This window comes from Lepidochelys olivacea, assembly GCF_965140295.1.
Source record: "Lepidochelys olivacea isolate rLepOli2 genome assembly, chromosome: 6".
Classification (NCBI taxonomy): Eukaryota; Metazoa; Chordata; order Testudines; family Cheloniidae; genus Lepidochelys; species Lepidochelys olivacea.
The window spans coordinates 79,127,776-79,148,898 of NC_140416.1; the positions used below are offsets into that span (position 1 = coordinate 79,127,776).

The 21,123-nt window shown below is 37.7% G+C and overlaps 1 protein-coding gene across 1 annotated transcript in view; it reads left to right on the top strand.

Moving 5' to 3' along the window:
• Nucleotides 1–21,123, top strand: part of SCFD1 (sec1 family domain containing 1) — a 129,432-nt gene that overhangs the window by 99,261 nt on the left and 9,048 nt on the right. The window contains exons 21-23 of the mRNA XM_084631464.1: nt 5,933–5,985; nt 15,173–15,206; nt 17,218–17,283. Of these exons, the coding sequence (XP_084487590.1) occupies nt 5,933–5,985; nt 15,173–15,206; nt 17,218–17,283 (153 nt within the window). The remainder of the gene's footprint in view (nt 1–5,932; nt 5,986–15,172; nt 15,207–17,217; nt 17,284–21,123) is intronic.

Below are 21,123 nucleotides of genomic sequence, written 5' to 3' on the forward strand. Positions count from 1 at the left end.
CCAGGAAGGAGAAATGAGCCCCATACCTATGGTTTCTGATCCTTTCAACGGAAACAGGAACTTAAGAGTAGTTCTTAGGGGCAGTAACACTACCCTCTAATATTTTTAACTTATGCCTGCGTTGGTTGACTATAATGGCACTTTTTTCTTAGAATATTTTAACACATTAGTTCAGTAACGTCGTTTGTTGATGACTTTAGAGTGATTTGTTCTGTTGTCTTGGGCCTTACCATATATTTCCTAGATCAGTGGTTTTCAAACTTTTTTTCTGGTGACCCAGTTGAAGAAAATTTGTTGATGCCCACGACCCAACAGAGCTGGGGCAGAGGGGTTTGGGGTGTGGGAGGGGCTCAGGGCTGGGGCAGAGGCTTGGGGTGCGGGGGTGAGGGCTGCCAGGTGAGGCCAGGAATGAGGGGTTCAGAGAGTGGGAGGGGGCTCTGGCTGGGGCAGGGGATGTGTGGGGTGTGGGAGGGGGTCAGGGCTCTGGGCTGGGGATGCAGGCTCTGGGGTGGGGCCGGGGATGAGGGGCTCGGGGTGCAGGAAGGGGCTCCAGGTTTCGGGGGGCTCAGGGCTGGGGCAGAGGATTGGGGCCTGGGGTTGGGGTGCAGGCTTACCTCAGGCGACTCCTGGTCAGTGGCACAGCAGGGGTGCTATGGCAGGCTTCCTGCCTGTCCTGGCACCGCAAACCGTGCTGCGCCCAGCTCCTAGGTGGAGGCATGCCAGCAGCTCTGCAAGGCTCTCACCCACAGGCACTGCACCCCCCCACCCCCAGCTTCCATTGGCTTGGCTGGTGCTCAGGGAGGGGGCAGCACGCGGAGCTCTGTGGCCCCCCCTCCCTGCCTAGGAGCCAGACCTTCTGCTGGACACTTCTGGGGCACAGTGTGGTGTCAGAATAGGTAGGGACTAGCCTGCCTTAGCCGGGCAGCACCGCCGACAGAACTTTTAACGGCCCAGTCGGCAGTGCTGACCAGAGCCACCGCGACCCAGTAATGGGTCACGACCTGCAGTTTGAAAACCACTGTCCTAGATATTGGTGTAAATAAAAAGTCACAACTTCAGGATTTTGTTTTTTAAGAGAATTCTTGATAATTAACTCATAAATCTTAGTGCGGAGAAATTAATTGTGTTGTTTAGGGATAACTTGCTTAAATGTTTGCAAGTTTAATCAATGTTATAAAGTTTGTTAAAATATTCATCTTAAGAAAAGGTAATATGGTTATAACATGTTATACTGTCAAAGAGAAGAAAGTTTTCAGCCCTTAATCCGCCTCCCCTTTGAATGCCCTTGGGTTCACACTTTTCCCAATAACCATGAGCTTGCATTTGTGTGTGCCTGCTGCTTTGCTACAACCAAGGACAGTTACCCTCTCCTTCGACTCCTTCATACTAGATGGTGGCCCCTCTGCATCAGTAGCCGACGGTTTTTTAGGCATACAAACCAATAGAGCGCAGTTTCATTGGCATTGTATACCTGCTGTGGGGATAACTTCTCATTTGCAACTAACTGTGCAAATTCTTCAACGTACTTAGTGTCAGCTTCTGAATCTGCACTTCTTTTTTCACCGCACACACGATGTAGACTAATACCATTCCTGTTTTTAAATTTCTGAAGCCCTCCTTGTGAATAGTTACGCTCATGTTGCAGGTTAAGTTCTTTGTGGAATATTTTTGCTTGTGCCATCATCATCTCGCCTGAAATGCTAACACCTTCGTTCCTACGAAGCTTGAACCAATGTATAAACACACTATCTAAATCGCTGCTTTTCCCCTCCTTCAATGTCTTATGAACACTAATACTTTTTTACTGTCACTTTCAGCAAAAAACTTAAGGTTTTGATTCTTTTGCTTCTTCAAATCATACACTGCAGGTGACCCTACATTGTAAAACTCACACAAGGCACGTACCGATGTGAGCTTTTCTAATTTCTGCAGCAATTCCATTTTTTGCTGTATGGATATTGACACATGCTTACACTTAGCAGAATTACCAACACTTCCACTGCTTGCTGGTCTCTTAGAAGACACATTTAGGGGTAAATTAGAGCTAAATAACAGCACAGAACATTGAGAGCCAGGACTGGCGGGACTTTGCCGGACCACGGGAAACTTGGTGATAAATTTCCCGTGATAAGCGGACATCTGGTTAACTAAAATCACGCCGGACCAGAGAGTGCCAGTCTAGAGAGGTTCAACCTGTATTTATTTGCATTTCTGATTTCCCACATAGTTAAAATGAAGGCTTTTTAAAGCAGTGATATACCTGAATGGGATGTATTCAAGAATATGACTTTGAAGAAATATTATCCCTTGCAATGAATGTGATATCTTTCAGGTTTATTATGCATCTTCTGTGACATATACATATCTATCTTATGTATATTAAAATAATTATTTTTAAAACAGAGAGCTTATTTGTATCAAATTAGTAATGTTAGCTTTTACAATCGCTTGTCTAGAAAAATCTTTTAAATCTGGAATGGAAGAATGTGTGTGCTGTTAAACTAAAACTTTTACATCTTGAAAACTGAGGTGTTATATTCTTACTTTTAAATCTTAATTTGTATTTTGAGTTGCTCAAAGTTGGATTCAGCCCTACTTTTAGTAGGCAACTGGCACTCATTCAGTATTTATGACTCATGGGACCTCTCCTCTAGAAGTATCTTGTAACTGGGAGTGGGGGAGAAGGGGAGTGTTTAGTTAGCTTTTCTAGGAATTTTTAACAGTTTTAAAAGCTGTGCTTTTGAAGCTCTACAGAGAAGCCTGGACTTTAAATCCAAAATCAAGTTTTCCTATCTTGCAGAAATCTTATAGTGAATCGTTCATATCTTATCCAATTGATTAGATAACTAAAGTCTGAATCATGTATCCCATGGTCAAGGGGGATGAACATTAATTCCTTCTTATCCATTTCCTTCCTTTACTTAAAATCAGCTGCCAAAGGAGCTAAATATATATATATATATATATAATGTACTCACTGTACCAAAAGTGTTTAATAGTTCTCTTGTCTTTTATAGAGGTAAGTAACTCACCTTACTTACCTCTATACATGGAAAAGATTCTGAACTTGATGTGACACCAAACATGTCCCTGCAATGAGTGCTCCTTTGCCTCTCATTCTAGACTACAAGGTAGAACTTAAAAGATCAGGACTCTCCACAAGCTCCGTTCGCATACACCTGGCCACCATCACTGCTTTGCACCCCAAGATAAGTTATTCCATATTTATCCACACAGTAACAGAAAGATTCCTTAAGGGCCTTCAAAACCTGTATCCTCAAATACAAGACCTCACCCCACCTTGGGATTCCAACCTAGTTTTGCACTGTCTCACTGGCCCCCCAGTTTGAGCATGGCAACGTACTCCTACATATACCTATCCATGAAAAGAGCATCTCTCATCACCATCACATCCACCCAATGGGTAGGAGAAATGGGTGCTCTCCTGGCATAACCGCCATACATAATCTTTCACAAAGACAAGGTCACGTTATGACCAAACCCGAAATTCCTACCTAAGGTGCCCTCCTCTTTCCATCAAAACCAACCCGTCCACCTTCCCTCCTCCTTCCCAAAGCCACATGGCAACCAACACATTACACATCTTGGATGTCAGACAACCATTAGCCTTTTACCTTGACAGAACTAAATCTTTCAGGCATTCACCACGCTTATTCCTCTATTGCTGAAAGATCAAAGGGGCAGCCGTAGTCAAACAACACCTTCCAAATGGATCTCAGAGTGCGTCTACCTTTGCTACTAATGACACAAATTGTGACCCCCACATGGAAGTTGAACACATTCCACTCACTCGCTGTCCATTCAGTTGCCTTTCTAAACAATGTGTTGATTACTAATATTTGCAAAGTGGCCACCCAGGCATCCACAGACACTTTTAGCCAACACTATGCCATTACCCATGATGAGGCATCATGTGCCCAACTAGGACATGCTGTCCTATCGTCCTTGGTACACATCACTCTGAAGCCCCAGCCTTCCCTCTAGGGGCACTGCTGTACAGTCACCTGCAGGGACACTACTCAAAGGAGAAGAGAAGGTTACTCACCCTCTGCAGTAACTAAGGCTCTTTGAGATGTGTGTCCCTATTGGTGCTCCATTACCTGCTCTCATCCCCTCTGCTTTGGAGTTCAAATGTGGAGAAGGAACTGAGGTCGGTTGGACGTCACAGCACGAGATGGGGAGGAGCACATGTGCGGCCCAATGGGCAGGGCTACCGAAGATCTCCAATCCTAGGTGCAGGGGCCGCTACTGCACCTACAGTGGAGCACCTGTAGGAACACACATCACATCAGTTAGGGTACAGGGTGAGTAACCTTTTTTCCTCAGACTAAGATCTGATTTCTGCAGCATTCAAGTAAATATTTAAACTATTTAGCCAGCCAGTTTTCTAGTCCACTGATCTGCTTTTCATGTTTGACTTTGAATCAGCAATTTTCTCTTTGAACGCTACACTGAACATACAACAATAATATTCTCATTGGGACTGTTTATAGCATTGATTTTTAAGTATGCTTTTTACCTAGCATTAATCTGTAATGAGTTCCAATTAGCAGGAAACCTGAAATTCTTTGTCAAGGTTAAAGTGTCATAAATTCTTCTCAATTTTAGAGTTTGGCATTGACAGATATTACTAGACTATGTTGTTACTTTGAAGTTGGTATACCACCTGCATATATGAGCCTGCCAAAATCATGAATCTTGCGAGACCTCGCACGTGCTGCTGAAATTCCCAGTAGAATATATTAAACCTCTATACAGAGACTCAGGGTGACACTAGATCTAAATTGAGTTTTGAAAGCCCTAATTTTTAGGGTAAAATACTGTTTTTTAAGCTCATGTAATTATTCTGTGATCCTTAAAGAAAATAAGAAAATTTTTAAAATATCTTCTGTGCATATGTATATAAAATATTGTGTTATCATTGGGGGTAAAGGTCTGGAGTTGCTATGCTATAGTGAATCAACAAGACACAGAGACCCCAATCCTGCAATGTATACCACCACATGAGTAGACTGCTATAGCTGCATGTAATCTCAGTGAAGTTTAATGGGGTCCTGCCTGGGCACAGTTATCCATCCACACGTTACGCCTTGCAGTATGAGTATGAAAGTTAGTGTGGAAATTGTTGAAGGCCAATTAACTGTCAGAAACAGTTAAGTAGAATTTTTGCGTTTTTTCCTTTTTTCCCCTGCGGTATTTGACAAAAGTCTTGCTCACTGCCAATGAAAATATTGGATATGTCTTGGAAATGCTTTGAATGAAGAAAAAATCCTTTCCTATAATAACTTCAACCAGTCAAAACTTTTCAAGCCTTTGTATAACTCCTCTCATTTGTACCCAAACTTTTTGTTTTAATAGGAGACATAAATCATGACATGAAATTGTACAAGTGGAAACTTGATGATTTGATCTGTGCTCTATTTTAGTATTCAGTGCCACAAGGTTTTTTTGTTATAAATAGATAGTAGGTCTTATTGTGACCTGGAAAAATTTTAACTTCTGGAACAAACTACAGTATTTACCCCTAAAGCTAGTGACACCTTCGTTTTTCTTTTTGCATATTGCTTTTGCTGTTGGGATATATTAAGCAACTAGTGTATTTTGAATAGTTTGGTTGCAATGAATTTCAAATGAACCAAAAACAAAAACTCAGCTCAATAGCACCTTTTCATAGCATCTTTATTGCTGTGGGAGAATGAGTATTTCTCAGTCCTTTTTCAATGAAATACAAACATTGCAAATATACATGGGTCCCATAATTTTTATTACTTTATATAATGTAGCTTCTAAATGTAAAAATACATTGATTTGAAAATGGTGTAATGAAAAATTTTACCCAAAAAAATCACAAACAAAGTTACAGTGTTTAAGATAAAAATGTACTGATTTGAACAATCCTTCTTTTTAATAGGAGACAGATGACTACAGGTATTTTGACCCCAAGATGTTGCGAGGCAGTGACAGGTGAGTTTACCATGATTTTTTTCTTTTTTACTTTCTATATATTGGAGCAGCTACTGTAAGAATTTTTAACTTAATTTGGATCATAACATAACTGCATTAGTTCCATTATTTTATAGAAAATATTCTCTTACAAGAGTACTTTCTGCAGAATCTTTTGCAGCTACTTTCTGTAGTTTTGTGCACTTACATGGTGCTTTAAATCACAAGTATACTTTTTTTTAGAAGGAAGGCATGCATTTTAAAATTATTTTGGGGTGTTTTGCTCACCATAAGTTTTATTGTTTGGCACACTTTTTTTGTCTTTTAAATTCAACTTTTCCCTTCTTATTAATTGCTTGAAATGATAGTCAGAACCTCTAAGTCAGACAGCTGATATTAGAGGAATTTGCAGCCAAAAACAATTCCCTGGAGTCTGGACTCCCCAGAGAGATTTCTGCAGGGTGCATTTGATTTAAATCACTAGCCAGGAAGACTCAATTTAATCATGGATTTCTACATAAAGGTGCATTCTTGATGGTTGTTATAACCTTAATACATATTCTTCACAACTCAGAGATAGATATAGGTTTGATTTTTAGAAAGTACACATTATACATTTTTAAAGTGATTTATTTTGAAAACTTTTCAGATTAGTTTTACAGCTATATCAGAAAATGAATGATGGTTTGGTTATTTCATTTACCAAAGGTAACTGAAGCAGGTATTTATGCAGTTATTGGGAGGTAAACTATCTCCAATTTAACAGGTTAATCATTAATATTTGGAGGATTTTCTTGCCATGCTGTGTTAGGAGGAGAACATCAGCAGACAAACATTTAAATTGTTTTAATTAACTAAAACAACAATGTTATGTAGTCTGGATTTTTTTTATTCAACAGCAAACCTGTAGTATTTTAACAAAACAAGCATGTGAATTTTTGAATTTAGTTAAACATTCACGTTTTTTAAAATCAGGTTTGTTTTTGTTAAAATTGTTTTTAAATGCAATATTTTTAAAAAAAATCAAAAATTAAATTGACTATGTCAGTCAGGTCAACCTGAGAAACTTAAAATATTGGCTTCAGCAGCTAACTCACTCATCTTCACTTTCATTTTCCTGTTTGTTCATAATCTGGACAAGAAAAACAAGCTTTCCTGCTTTTTCAGGTCCCAAACGATTTCTCAGTTTGGAATGAATTAGTCCAAAGGAAGAAAATATTCTTTCTATACCAGGAAGAAGCTACTGCTGTTAAAAGTGAGATTGTCACTTCAACAGTCTCTAAATCCAAGTGCTTAAGTGACTTCCACGAGTTCACTTGTGTGACTTTCTTTAAAACATCATCAGCAAACATATATTTCTTGAATGATTCACCCTTAGCTCTCAAGTTTATTATACTTGGCATTATGGAGGGGTGATTGTTGGATATCCATGACATAGCCAATTCCTCTTCTTCAGCAATTAAGGTCTGACCCTGGTACCGAGTATTGAGAACATTTGCAAGAAAATGAGCTGGAGATAGTGCTTGTCCCATTTATTTATTTAATGCTTGTAATTTAACTCTGTCATTGCATATTTCTCTTTTTAAGATCTCACTCAGTTCCTTCCAAATTTCAACAGTGCCAGCAGTAAAACAGCTATTTCCCTGCATTTTGTTCAAGGCTACAGAAATAGGCTTCAGGGTACTCAGCATGTGTTCAACATTTCTCTTAAGCCCGATGTTGAGAACTTTGGCTGTGACAGTGCCATCTATTTTTTCACAGTTTTGTTCACAAACTGTCATCAGATTAGGCCAGTTCTTGATATAGTGCCCAAAGCAGTCCACTACTGAGTTCCATCGCAAGTCTTGTGGGAGCGTTAGCTTGGTTCCTCCCACTTTTTTCAGAGCTGCTGCTGCAAAGTGGTTGTTACTGAAGTATTTTGAAATTTCAACAACATTAGCCTTTACTTCTGGAACACTGAAGTCTTTGGCTAGGAGGTGCCTCAAATGAGCACCTCAACCGTATGTTATTAGCTTGGGATTCTCTTCTAAATAATTTCTTCTTATCTTGGATTCATTTACAGCATTGTCTGTGACCAAGCTGCATACTAGACAGTTGAATTTTTTTTCAGTTTGTTATAGCTTTTACTGCTACTTGTAAGTATTCTGCTGTGTGTACATTTCCTGATGTATCAGTTGTTTCTTTAAGGAAGACATTCCCTTCTTCTGTTGTCTCACAGACACGTACAACAGGATCATTGTGGACATTGCTCAATCCATCAAGACTCAGGTTAACAATTTCACCCTCTAGACCTTTTGCACACTGCTCCATTTCTCTTTCATACACTTTATCCAGCAATTTGCCTGCGACATCTGCTCTGTTGGGTGGACTGTATCCAGGTCTTAATGACTGAACCATGTTAATGAAGTGTGGGTTCTCAATCATACGGAAAGGAGAGTTTCTTGCATAGCAAACCAGGCAATTTTTTCATCAATTACCTCTTTTTGTAATCTGCTGGTTCTTATCACAAACTTATCTATGGTTGTTTCTGGATGATGGAGATTTTTTTTCTTTTTGCTACAAGTGATATACTGTGGCTATGTGACATATATGATGTGACTGAAACACTTATCATTGGCAGATAACTCTGAAACTATAGAAAATTATGGAGACTTGAAGGTGGATGGTCTTCAGAATCCTGTATGTTGAGGATGGATTCTCCTAAACAAAAGAAGCCAATGCAGTTATTTAAGTATTATTACCACACTGCTCATTTAGTATTACTCACTCATTGCATTCACTGATATACTGATTGCATTCACTGATATGTTGAGGATGGATTCTCCTAAACAAAATAAGCCAATGCAGTTATTTAAGTATTATTACCACACTGCTCATTTAGTATTACTCACTCATTGCATTCACTGACACAGTACTACTTTAAAGGTGAAATTGTAAAAGAAGATCTGCCTATTTCAGCTATTTATTTTTTATCGCAACTACATCTAAATGATAGTACCATAGAGTAACAACTATATTTTTTGCTCAAACATGAGAATTCAAGAATAGTCCAGAAGGAAGACAGGCAGTCCTTAAGAAAGAAGTATGAAATAAAAAAGTTTACCAACCTGAAGATCCTGCATGTTCAGACATGTTCCTTTCATCATCTTCAATGTAGCTTCCTCCTGAGAAGGGACATGTCTCATGATGTTGTTTCATTCAGGCAAGCAGGCCTTGCATTTCTTTGTTGCACTGTTTGCATTTTGCACGCATACCTGTCTTGCCCACAGGTAGAGGAACTTCATTAAAATATTCCCAAACTGGGTCTCTTTTTATGGCCTGCTGCCATTATAGGTTTTCCCTGCTAGTGAGAGAATGGTATGGTAGATCTCAAATCAATGAGGGCTACACTCAGAAAGACCTCAAGACTTCTGGAATATGCTGCTCAAACAGTTTCACTTTTGTTTCTACTGCCTGTCCCTCCCTTCTCACATTTATCTCCAGACTTCTCCTTGTCCAGATCTATTCCGCCCCCCAACAATTAATTGAACTTTTTGAAACTTTGCACTTTTACAGAGAGGTAAGGGATTGACTCTGTGTACAAAAATTTGCAGAGGGACAATAGGGTTGAGGTCTGTTATTTCTCACCTCTATATATTGTGTATTTATTTATTTAAAAACATTTTTGCTGTTATCTCTGGAGACACAAATCCAGTTTGAGAACTGCAAAACTAAGCATCTCTGATGGTATCTTCTAGACTGAGCACCATTGGGTAGATAGAAAGAGTAACCTAAATCTATACAGAAGCCCTTGGAACCCCATAAGATTGGGTCTCTAATCCATGAGCTATATGAACTCATTTTCCAAATTTTTCTTAAACATTACAGGAATATATTGTCTCATACTATAGAATTAGAATTTATAATCCCTATTCCATGATGAGATATCTTTGAGCTATAATGTATCTTAATTAAAACTATCTTTAGATAGGTTTTTTCCTCAAAAGCATTTTATAAAAAAAATCCAATTTAAATTAAAAACCTCTGGGTTTTTTTATTTTTTTTTTTTAATCATTGATTTTTATCCACCCTGGATTTATGTAATACTGCGTTTGATACACTCATTCCACTGACTGAGAATGCTGCTAATACCTTACAGATAGTCAGCACAGATAAAGGAATGGGTCCTAATGTTTAGCAGCAGGATTTCTCATGATACTTTTTTACTCTGGAGTGTTAGAACCATTGACAAAAATACTGTTTGATCTCAGAATTTTTCATACTCTAAATTCTTAAAGTCATAGGTCATTAACAATGTACTTAAACTTCCCTACCTATTACTAAAGAAGTAAATATTTTCATCCATTTTTAACCTCAAATTTTGATGTCATTGTATAGTAGTTCTGTAAACTACAGTGGTAGTAACATATAGATTTCTTGTTTGTTGAGTGTGAAATGGAGAATTATCTAGACATTTTGCAAAAAGAAAAAGGAAGAAATTGTAGTGCTTACAGCAAAAATGTCATAAAGTGTTTCTTGAACTGCTACTTTTATTAATAATATCTGTAGCTGATAATCTCAGCAATAGCACTCTCTAGAAATAGAGAAGATCTTTGGTTTTAATGTACTTTAATAAAATCCAACTCAGTTCTGGGAGAACAGCAAGTTCATTTGATTTGTGGGCTTTATCATTGGGGAAGGCAGGGCCAACACTGTCCTTGGCCATTTACATTCAATAAGAATTTCAGCTGTCCCCTTTCCAGTGTTCTTCACTCCTGATGAGCACATTTACAATAATGAAAAATGATTTTCATAGTATAAGTATCTGTTTTATACATTGCACGTGCACTTTCAAAAGTAGCTTTAGGGATTAAAAAAGAGTGCTGAAAGCTGTCAAAGTTAAAATTGGCAGTGCTGTATGTTTTCCTTTTTTAAATATAGCAGCATCTTTCAGCCTGTTTTATTCTGCTATTGTGAAACATCTCGTTTTAGTGCAGTTTTGTCTAAGAACAGAAAATTGTTTAACTTATTAAAATCAAGCCAAACTTGATTTTTTTTTCTCTTACAAAAATATACATTGATTTTAGTACCTAATTTGCTACCACAGGTATCACAGTTTGTGTGTTCATATTACAATTTGTTAGTAAAGATATGTGCTTTCATGTGTTATCATATTCATGCATCATCATACTGGAACATGCAGTGCAGATGCAAGGTTGTGTGCACATAATTCAGAAAAAATTAGTTCTTGGAGACCACTTCTTGTCTCTTTCTTCCTCCCATAAAACATGTAGGAATAATCTTAAGCATGTTGTGTATATGACTAGAGGGGGCTGCAAATTTTACTCTTAAGTGACTAAAGGTTCCAACTCATTTTAAACCAAGTCTGATGAAGGAGACAGCAGAATAAATATGGCTGTACAGGCTTTTGTCTGTAGTCATCCTTATCTTCTGAACAGTACTACGCAGATCAAACAATATTCTTTCCAAGTAGCAGCCGTGTTAATCTGTATCTGCAAAAAGAACAGGAGTACTTGTGGCACCTTAGAGACTAACAAATTTATTAGAGCATAAGCTTTCGTGGGCTACAGCCCACTTCATTGGATGCATAGAATGGAACATATAGTAAGAAAATAGATAGATAGATATAGATAGATATTCACATACAGAGAAGGTGGAAATTGCCATACAAACTGTAAGAGGCTAATTAATTAAGATGAGCTATTATCAGCAGGAGAAAAAAACTTTTGTAGTGATAATCAAGATGGCCCATTTAGACAGTTGACAAGAAGGTGTGAGGATACTTAACATGGGGAAATAGATGCAATATGTGTAATGATCCAGCCACTCCCAGTCTCTATTCAAACACAAGTTAATGGTATCTAGTTTGCATATTAATTCAAGCTCAGCAGTTTCTCGTTGGAGTCTGTTTTTGAAGCTTTTCTGTTGCAAAATTACCACACTTAAGTCTTTTACTGAGTGGCCAGAGAGGTTGAAGTGTTTTCCTACTGGTTTTTGAATGTTATGATTCCTGATGTCAGATTTGTGTCCATTTATTCTTTTGCATAGAGACTGTCCGGTTTGGCCAATGTACATGGTAGAGGGGCATTGCTGGCACATGATGGTATATATCACATTGGTAGATGTGCAGGTGAACGAGCCCCTGATGGCGTGGCTAATGTGATTAGGTCCTATGATGATGTCACTTGAATAAATATGTGGACAGAGTTGGCATCGGGCTTTGTTTCAAGGATAGGTTCCTGGGTTAGTGTTTGTTGTGTGGTGTGTGGTTGCTGGAGAGTATTTCCTTCAGGTTGGGGGGCTGTCTGTAAGCGAGGACTGGTCTGTCTCCAAGATCTGTGAGAGTGAGGGATCATTTTTCAGGATAGGTTGTAGATCTTTGATGATGCAGTGGAGAGGTTTTAGTTGGGGGCTGAAGGTGACAGCAAGTGGCATTCTGCTATTTTCTTTGTTGGGCCTGTCCTGTAGTAGGTGACTTCTGGGTACTCTTCTGGCTCTGTCAATCTGTTTTTTCACTTCAGCAGGTGGGTATTGTAGTTTTAAGAATGCTTGATAGAGATCTTGTAGGTGTTTGTCTCTGTCTGAGGGATTGGAGCAAATGCGGTTGTATCTTAGAGCTTGGCTGTAGACAGTGGATCGTGTGGTGTGTCCTGGATGGAAGCTGAAAATGATCCAAGAAACTAGTCCAGCTAGTTGCCAAAAACTCAACTTTAAAATGTTGATGTTCAGTAGTATGATTACTGAAAGGCCATTATTAAGTTGTCTTTCAGGTATTCCTTAACACAAAACTAATTTCATTCCAACATACCCTTTTGCTTTGTGGACTGTTGGAGTTTCTACTTATTACTTTTAAAAGTATACAGGAATTATGTTAACCTAATCCAGTCACAGCAAAGCTAAATTTTTCTTCCCACGTTATACCTCTGTCAGTATTTGTGAGACTTGTCCAAAAGGATGAAGTTGAATATATGTGTATTTATAGATCATATTTAAATAAGGGAGAACTATATTAGCAACGTTGTAAATGAAGAGGCTACTACTGCATTCATGCCAGAATGTCAGTCCACCTGTAATAAAGGATAGATTCCAGTGTATAGGAGAATGAGCTTCTTCTGAGGAATGGCAATATTGATTGAACTGTTATCTAGGAAGAGATTTCTTCACTTTCCCAGCTGCCTATTGGCTAGGCAATTTTGAGGGATTTGGGAAGAATTCCTGAAAAAACAGAGTGAGAAATCAATTCACTCTTTTTTTCTTTTATCCTAATTTGTTCTTGCTTTGTCATATATTTCTTTCCTCAAACCTCTCTTGGAATCATTATAACTTGCAAACTGTAAATTCTGAAAACTACATTATCTGCATGCTTGTTATTCCACTGTTTTTGGTTAGGGCTCTTGTTCCTTTCTGTGGTGTTTGCATATTTCCAGACCAAAAGACAGAGGGTTACTGTACAGTTGTAAAAAAGGACATTTATACAGAACATTATTAGAAGCCTATAGTTACTGAATATATGGCCAACATTCCATAAACTCTGACCCCATATCACAACCTATCTATGAGCCAGAAAGGGGGATGTTTGATTAAACTCTGGGGACATAAGAGTGAGGAAAGGTAGGGTAGGCTGTGCTGCTCCAGAGCCATCTCTTTCCTCCCTCCACCTTCCCTTACAATGTACAGGGAAGGGGGTTTAGGGGAGGAAGAGATTTCTTCACTTTCCCAGCTGTCTATTGGCTAGGCAATTGGGGGAGTTAGTTGATTATTTTGTGTGCTTTCCCTGTCCCTGAAGCTCTCTGGACATGCAGCAGCCCTACTTTCCCTGTCCTGCAATGGAAATATAGTTTGCTGAGAGTCTGACCACATCACCAGATTTAGGGATCAGGAGTGAATTTTTTCCCCCAGGGCAAGATTGACAAGATGCCTAGCAGTTGTTTTTGCCTTCCTTGCAGCATTCAGGAGGCCTGGTTTCAGGTTAACAAAGAGTAAGGACAAGAATTGTTGTAAGTTTATAAGTGAAGTTTATAAGTTTGCGAAGTTGGTGTCCGGTGTGGATAAGAGGCTCAAAGAGACAACTCCCAGAAATCAACTTGAGCAAGAGACTCGGAATAACTTGTAGGACCTATTAGCCTGCAGGAAGAAGGGCAGACCATGTATTTTTTGCAGAATGAGGTACCCTTTATATTTACCCCCATCCCCTTTTATGGAGAAAGGGCAAGAATATTATGAGGTGAGCTGAATCCTAGGAATTAGGCTGAAGGGGGCCAGCCATTAACATTGGTTATTTGGCATGGAGGCCATTTAACATACACACTGGGACTGAAGTAAAGCCTGAGGGTTGGTTGGTCTCTCACACTCACACACATAGTAAAGTTTAGAAAACTAATAAAGTTGCAGCCTCCTGTTTTAAAATCCATCCCTTTATCTGTTACATTCTCCTTTGTGCACTGATCAGCCTGCTTATATTCACCCAACCTCTGCCCAAGTATATTTTCTATATATAAATCTTCATAAACCACTACCCAAAAAGTGTGATCTACCAACTCAACCACACTCTATTCCTCTGTTCTCCTTCCCATTTCAGAGATACCAACATCTAGACTTTATTTCCAGAGACTCAGTGATCCAAGTTTGCAGCAATCTACAGTGATACGGAGGTCACATTGTAGCTTATTCCTAATATTCAGAAATATCTTCCGCTATTCTGGTGTGAGACAGTCTAATTTATCCCATAAATCTTCCTTTGATGGACTGGAAAACCTGTTAACCCTTCTAATGTGAATCAGAAACCCAGTTCATCTGAGACGAACAGTCACAGATTTAACTGATTTCTATGAACACTAGTGATTTATGTCACAGAATTTATTAGTTCCACAAGCTGCATCACAGTTTACAAAATCCATGGAGCTCTCACCTGTTCACACATCACTAAAAAAAAATCCAAAATTCACTTGTCTTCCAAAACTGAAGAAATAAAAGGTTTATATATTTGAGCTAATTGAATGAATGAAATTTCTATATCAAATCTTTTTTGAGAAATATGACTTTTAAAGTGTCTTTATAACTATATGTAAAAAAACAAAACACCACCAACTTTCAGAATGTACCCTGCAAATTTTGTGCGTATACATGTACTCGTTTAATATTTTTATATTTATATCAGTAGTTAAAACCATAATGATTCCATTTATAATGCAATTCATTTTTATTACAGCTCAGTTCCAAGAAACAAAAATCCATTCCAGGAGGTAAGTCATGTAGAAATCATATTTTTTTCCAAATCAGGGTCTATGTATTATAGTATCAGTATTTTTTAAAGTTCCAGTCATTTGATGGTCATGACTTCAGAAAATGGGAGAGTCTGTTTTCAAAATCACTAGTCTAATTATATTCATTATTAATTATACTTAGCAGTTGTGCTGGAGAGCTCCTTTCATCTTCAAAGGGTTGTATAAGCATTAACTACTCCTTACAATACCCCTGCAAGGTAATTATTAGTGATTTAATGAAGGAGCCATAATTAGACCACAGCAGTTTTAAACTCCCAGTCCTATACTTAGTCCTTTAGAACACACTACCTCTCTAAATTTAGTCATCCATAAGTCCTTACACACAGCTGAATGCTGCAAAACAGTATTTTTAAGCAATAGTTCCAATAACAACTCAAATTTAATCATTTGCTGCCTTTTTAATTCATTTTCCACAAACATTTGTGGAAAGTGGTAGGGATGTTTTATTTTCACAGTGATGTTTGCTAAAAAAAAAAAAAAAAAAATCTCATGATTATTTATTTTAACACATTCATGCTAAGATTCGAGGTGAAAATGTTTGAACAGCAATCTTGAAATGTCTTTGGTTTCCCTTCTCTTTTGGTTTGTATTCACTTGGAGACCAAAAACAGTACCATGTGACTTGGCTAACCATACATCATAACTAGCAAATAGTCAAAGTGAATATGTTGCAAATAACTTATAGACTGAAATATGTTCACAGAAAGTATTCAAATAATTTTGAACATTGAACAAATTAGTAAAAATCAATCAGTTCATGGATAATTGATGAATAGTGGGGGAAAAGAGGCTCATAGTTTATCCACCTCTACAGCGTTCTTGAACACAGCCCAGAAAATGTTGCTATTCTTAGGTGGTTCTTAGATTATTATACCTACTAATATTAAATGAGAATCTAAAAGAAAATAAAAAATGGTTAAAATATCTTAATAGTAACAGCAGTGTTAGAAGATAGAGCGTCTTTATCAAATTAATTCTTAACCATTAGTGGAAGTATTTTTAATCGTTGTTAGAAGGCTTATTCCTTTACCCTCTCACTTCCCTGGTCCTTCTCGCATGAACAGAGAGTAACAATACCTGAAGTCCGAAAGTGCAAACAATTTGATGTTTATCAGCGTGAACTTCCAGCAAGCTTACATCCAAGTTCCTTTTTCCTTATTTTCGAATCCCAACTTACTTCCTGTTTGTTCCTAATTTATATAGTAATATTCTTAGCTATACCTTAACCAATCATTTTACTGAAATTTACCTAACCAATCCTAACATATTGTAACATAAGTCTCTAACCAATTATATCCCACTACCCTAATTAACTTATACCTAGCAAAATTAATTATACAGCAGACAGAAACAATTAGAGAACCAGACAAATTAACAATAGAAAAGTGGGAGCCATAAAGATAAAACATACAGAAATGAGGGTTTCACAACCACAAAACCATTGAGAAGTGATTTCTTGCCAGACAGGATGCTATTAAACTACGTTTTCTTTTACCATCTTTATCTGGTGGTGATAGGCATTATTAGGACAGGATTGTATTTCTAACAGCCCAACAGTAAAAATTAGTAACTCATAGACTCAGAGTATTCCATTTTCTTCGATCAAGAAATTATTTGAAATGTCAAAAGCTTCTGAAATGCTAAATTAGATAAGGAAAATTGTACAGCCCTGTTTTGTGTTCTAAGCCAGTAGTTTTCTGTCCCCTAAATTATAGTAATTGCAGTATTGGTAATTCAAGTAATATCCTTAGTAATAGATCCTTTAAGCAGAATTCAGTTTGTAAGATTCACAAGCTGCCCAAATTATTTATTGCTTCATTGTTTGTTTGCTTTTGAAATCTCCATGTAAAAAAAGGGTGCTGTTTAATAAATCTGATTTATGTCTCATTTTTTTATTAAACTCCATATACTATATAGGAATTTGATTGCATATTCTAATTATCTCCTCTTCTATGTGTTTGTGTTTTAGGCAATTGTTTTTGTAGTTGGAGGAGGCAACTACATTGAATATCAAAATCTTGTTGACTACATAAAGGTTAAGTACATTTTGCCAATTATATCCTGTAATTAATTGATTCTAATTAATTCTAGCCTATGTAACTTATCTTTTCAATCTTGTAGGAGTTTGTTATATTAAGTTCACCTGGAATGCTTATGTTTATACACGATGTGAAAAAAATTATGTAGAAAAATTATATCAATAGCAAATTTGGGTTTTGGTCTTGAAATGGTGAATGCATATAAGCTCTGACTGCAGTTTTATTACCACTAAACTTGCAGTATAGCTGAGAATTAGCTCATTCTACATTCCTCATTGTTTCACCTTAGAGTAGTGTTTTACATAATAGAGAAATTGAGATCTGTAAATGTAGATGAGATGAATTGATCATTAACCTCATTTCTCTTTGCTGTTCAGAAGCAAGGAAAAAGTATTTTCTAGATAAAATGTTGACCTCATCACTCTTTACAGCTGAAAAGGCTCAAAGAGTAACTGTAATTGAACTGTAATAAATTGGTTAGTCTTTATATATAAAGCCTGCTGCAGTTTCCACGATATGCATCTGAGGAAGTGAGCTGTAGCTCACGAAAGCTTATGCTCTAATAAATTGGTTAGTCTCTAAGGTGCCACAAGTCCTCCTTTTCTTTTTGCGAATACAGACTAACACGGCTGCTACTCTGAAACCTGTAATTGTAGAGGAATTACTCAAATATACACTGCAGACAATGTTGTCAAGAGTTCTTCTCAGCTGACTGTTGACCATCATCACAGATGCTTTGAGTCACAGTGTAGTTTTCATTTGCAATACATCACTACTAAAATAATATTTGAGGCCTAGTAATTGTCAGAAATATTTAGGGAACAGAGATCTTTATACATAACTGTATTGCCCTGTCAAATAGCTTTGATACTGTCAGCTTTGCTAGTCACTAGGAAATATGAAGATCTAGGTAAAAGACCCTGAATTATATGTTTCGTCTCTAAGGTGCCACAAGTACTCCTTTTCTTTTTTCCTGAATTATATGAAATCGTCATATAATATGGTTGGAATACTCTGTGTAGGACATATCCAATCCCCATCGCATTTGATGCTATTTCACAACATTGTTTGATAAATTTGGATTGGTAGTAGTTAAATAAAGCAGTTGTAGCCACCTGTGAGTAAAGATTAGATGCTACTCAGGAATCTTCTTCATTAACTTTAATCTGCATGCATCAAAAGCTCTTATTAGCAAACTGCTCTGCACTTGTAGTCTACTCAGAGCAGGGTCTGCAGATAATGGCATCTTGTTTTACAACAGCCTCATTTTGGTGTGACAGTTTCTAATGCTGAATATATTGCAAACACCAAACAGGCTGTTGAAATACACATGAGGATTAACAGTATAGCAGTAAGTGTGGTGACAGCCCACCTTGAAAGAGTCTTCACTAAAAAATGTATTGAAGTAATTTACCTAGAAAGCTTTATTGGATTGTTTGTATGATTGTGTGCAAGCAACATGACATTTGGCTTTGCCAAAGAACAAACTGTATAGTATAGGAGTGCTTTCCATCTGTACTATATGCTGCAAAGACATGAACTAGCTTCCAGTTGCTTGAGGTTGGAAAAGAGAAATTTTTAAAAAAGTAAAAGTACTGGTTCATGTTGGACTTGCTGGAATACAGGCAATGCTGTTGAATGTGCATCTCAAATGGACAAGTTGTGTCCCACAAGTTGTTGAGAAACAAGCACCAAAACAGCTAATCTTTGGTGAACTAATTGGTGGTGAATGGAGATAAGGTGAATAAAGGAAATATTTTGAAGACACTAAAAAGAATGTCAGGATACTGTAAACGATAATTATAAGAAATGGCAAATGAAGCTATTTGAGGATACTTCATCTTTGCAGTGAAGAGCCTGGACTCCTTCAGAAGGTTAGCAAGGTGGTTCTTTGTGGTATAATGTAAACTTAACTGACTCATTTTACATAATATGTCTTGAATTGGCAAAGCAGATCTTTAGGACTCAGCCCAGTCACTTTCTGCAGAACTAGAGTACAGTAGTGATTAGTTTACCAAAACACTGTGTTCAAGGCTTTCTTCTCAAAAAGAAGCTAGAAACTAGTTTTCAAATAAAAGCTGAGATTCTCCTATACATTTCTACTTACCTCAAATCAAGGGGAGGAGGTGCCACAAATAGGGGTTTTGCTCTGAAGGCTTTGAAAGAAAATGAACTATGTATATTTTCCTCTTAGCTGATTGCTGAAGCCCAGCTAATACCAAAACTGCCAGGCCAACTACTGCTGCCAATCACTTGAAGGATTTGGGAGCAGTTGCTTCCCTGAGAGGTTGCTTCTTTGGAACCATGCTTAAGTTAGTCTGGTGAGAGGATTGGGCTGCTGGCAGAAACTTAGTTTTAGACACTTCAGTTTAAAGCATTAAAGGGGAACCAACTCAAGTGAAGATCACCACAAATGCTCTCAGACACTATTCTGTATGGTTAGCAAATGAAAATGTGTTAAAGAGCAATCAGGCTTCTTGAAAGATAGAGTAGATTCTTAGAGATACACAGCTGGTATATCAATCCACAGATCCTGTACCCCAGAAAAAAGACAATGTTGGAATTACCTGCACTGTACACATTTATCTGTTGAGTACCCCCAGACGTGTCGGAATAAAGTTGCAGGCTAATTAAACCAGTGGTTCTCAAACAGTTGTACACAAGACAAATCAGACTCCTGAAAGTGGTACGGTAGTCTGGAAAGGTTGAGAGCCCCTGAATTAAACCACATCCAGTGTCTCCTGTCCTCCCTTCAGCATAGCCAGACAAGGATTGTTCCTGTCTCAGAAAAGGATAGCTTTGCCTCTCTCATCTTCTGATTTGCCTATAGCAGCATTTACTAAGCTTCAAAAGAAGGTTAAAATCAGCCCTCAGGGATTAAAGAGAATCACAGTAATCTGATGCATATATGGAAATGGAAGAAAAGGTTGCATAAGGTTAATAGGCATAAACACAGCATTTTCCCTAGTATCTTTTTCAACTCCATAAAAAGGCAACTTGTGTTTTCTGTTGTAAAACTTTCTGGTCATAGGCTCTGCAGATCACTAGTCTTGATGATCTATTTAAAAGACAAAATTTTGTGCATTGGGTATTAGTAATAAAGCTCTTTGTCTTAAGCCATTTTAAGGTACTGTATCCCTGTTTACAAGACTGAATGGCATTAAGTTGAAGTCCTTAACTCTGTCAAATAGTATGCTGTATCACAGGAGATTTAGATCCAGTGTAGTTGGAGAACTGAAGGATGACAGTTCTGTTTCATGGCAACTTTGGAGGTTTTGAAATGTTTCATTCTGCACTGGAATGAAAACAAAGCCTTTTGTTTGTTTTTGAAAAAGCAGAATTGTTGAAATGTCCATTTCTCAGTCAAAATATGAACTGTTTGGTAAGGTGTGGATGAGGTCTGGTGTTGAGGGCACTGGTTTGGGATGTGGGAGACTCAGGTTTAAGTCCCTGAACCTGCCTGATTCAGGGTTTTTCATCCTAGATTAATCAGACAGAGCAGGGACTTTGAACAGGGTCTCCCATATCCCAGGCTAGTACCCTAAACATGAGTCTATGGAATGGGCCTCTGTATCTCTACCTATCCAACAAAAACTTCATCAAAACTGATATGTCTGTGTGAAAAATTTCGGCTTTGATGGATCAGCATACAGTACGACAAAACTTTATTTTGCTGAAAATATTCTGATTAGCTCTACTGTATGTTCATTCAAACAGCTGTTGCATTGCTAAATACATTGTGTGTTTAAAGAACTACAGCCAGACTCAAGTTGAACAAAATTAGGAGTAAATTTTCCAAATTGCACTTGCACAATTACCCATGTGTATACATGTCT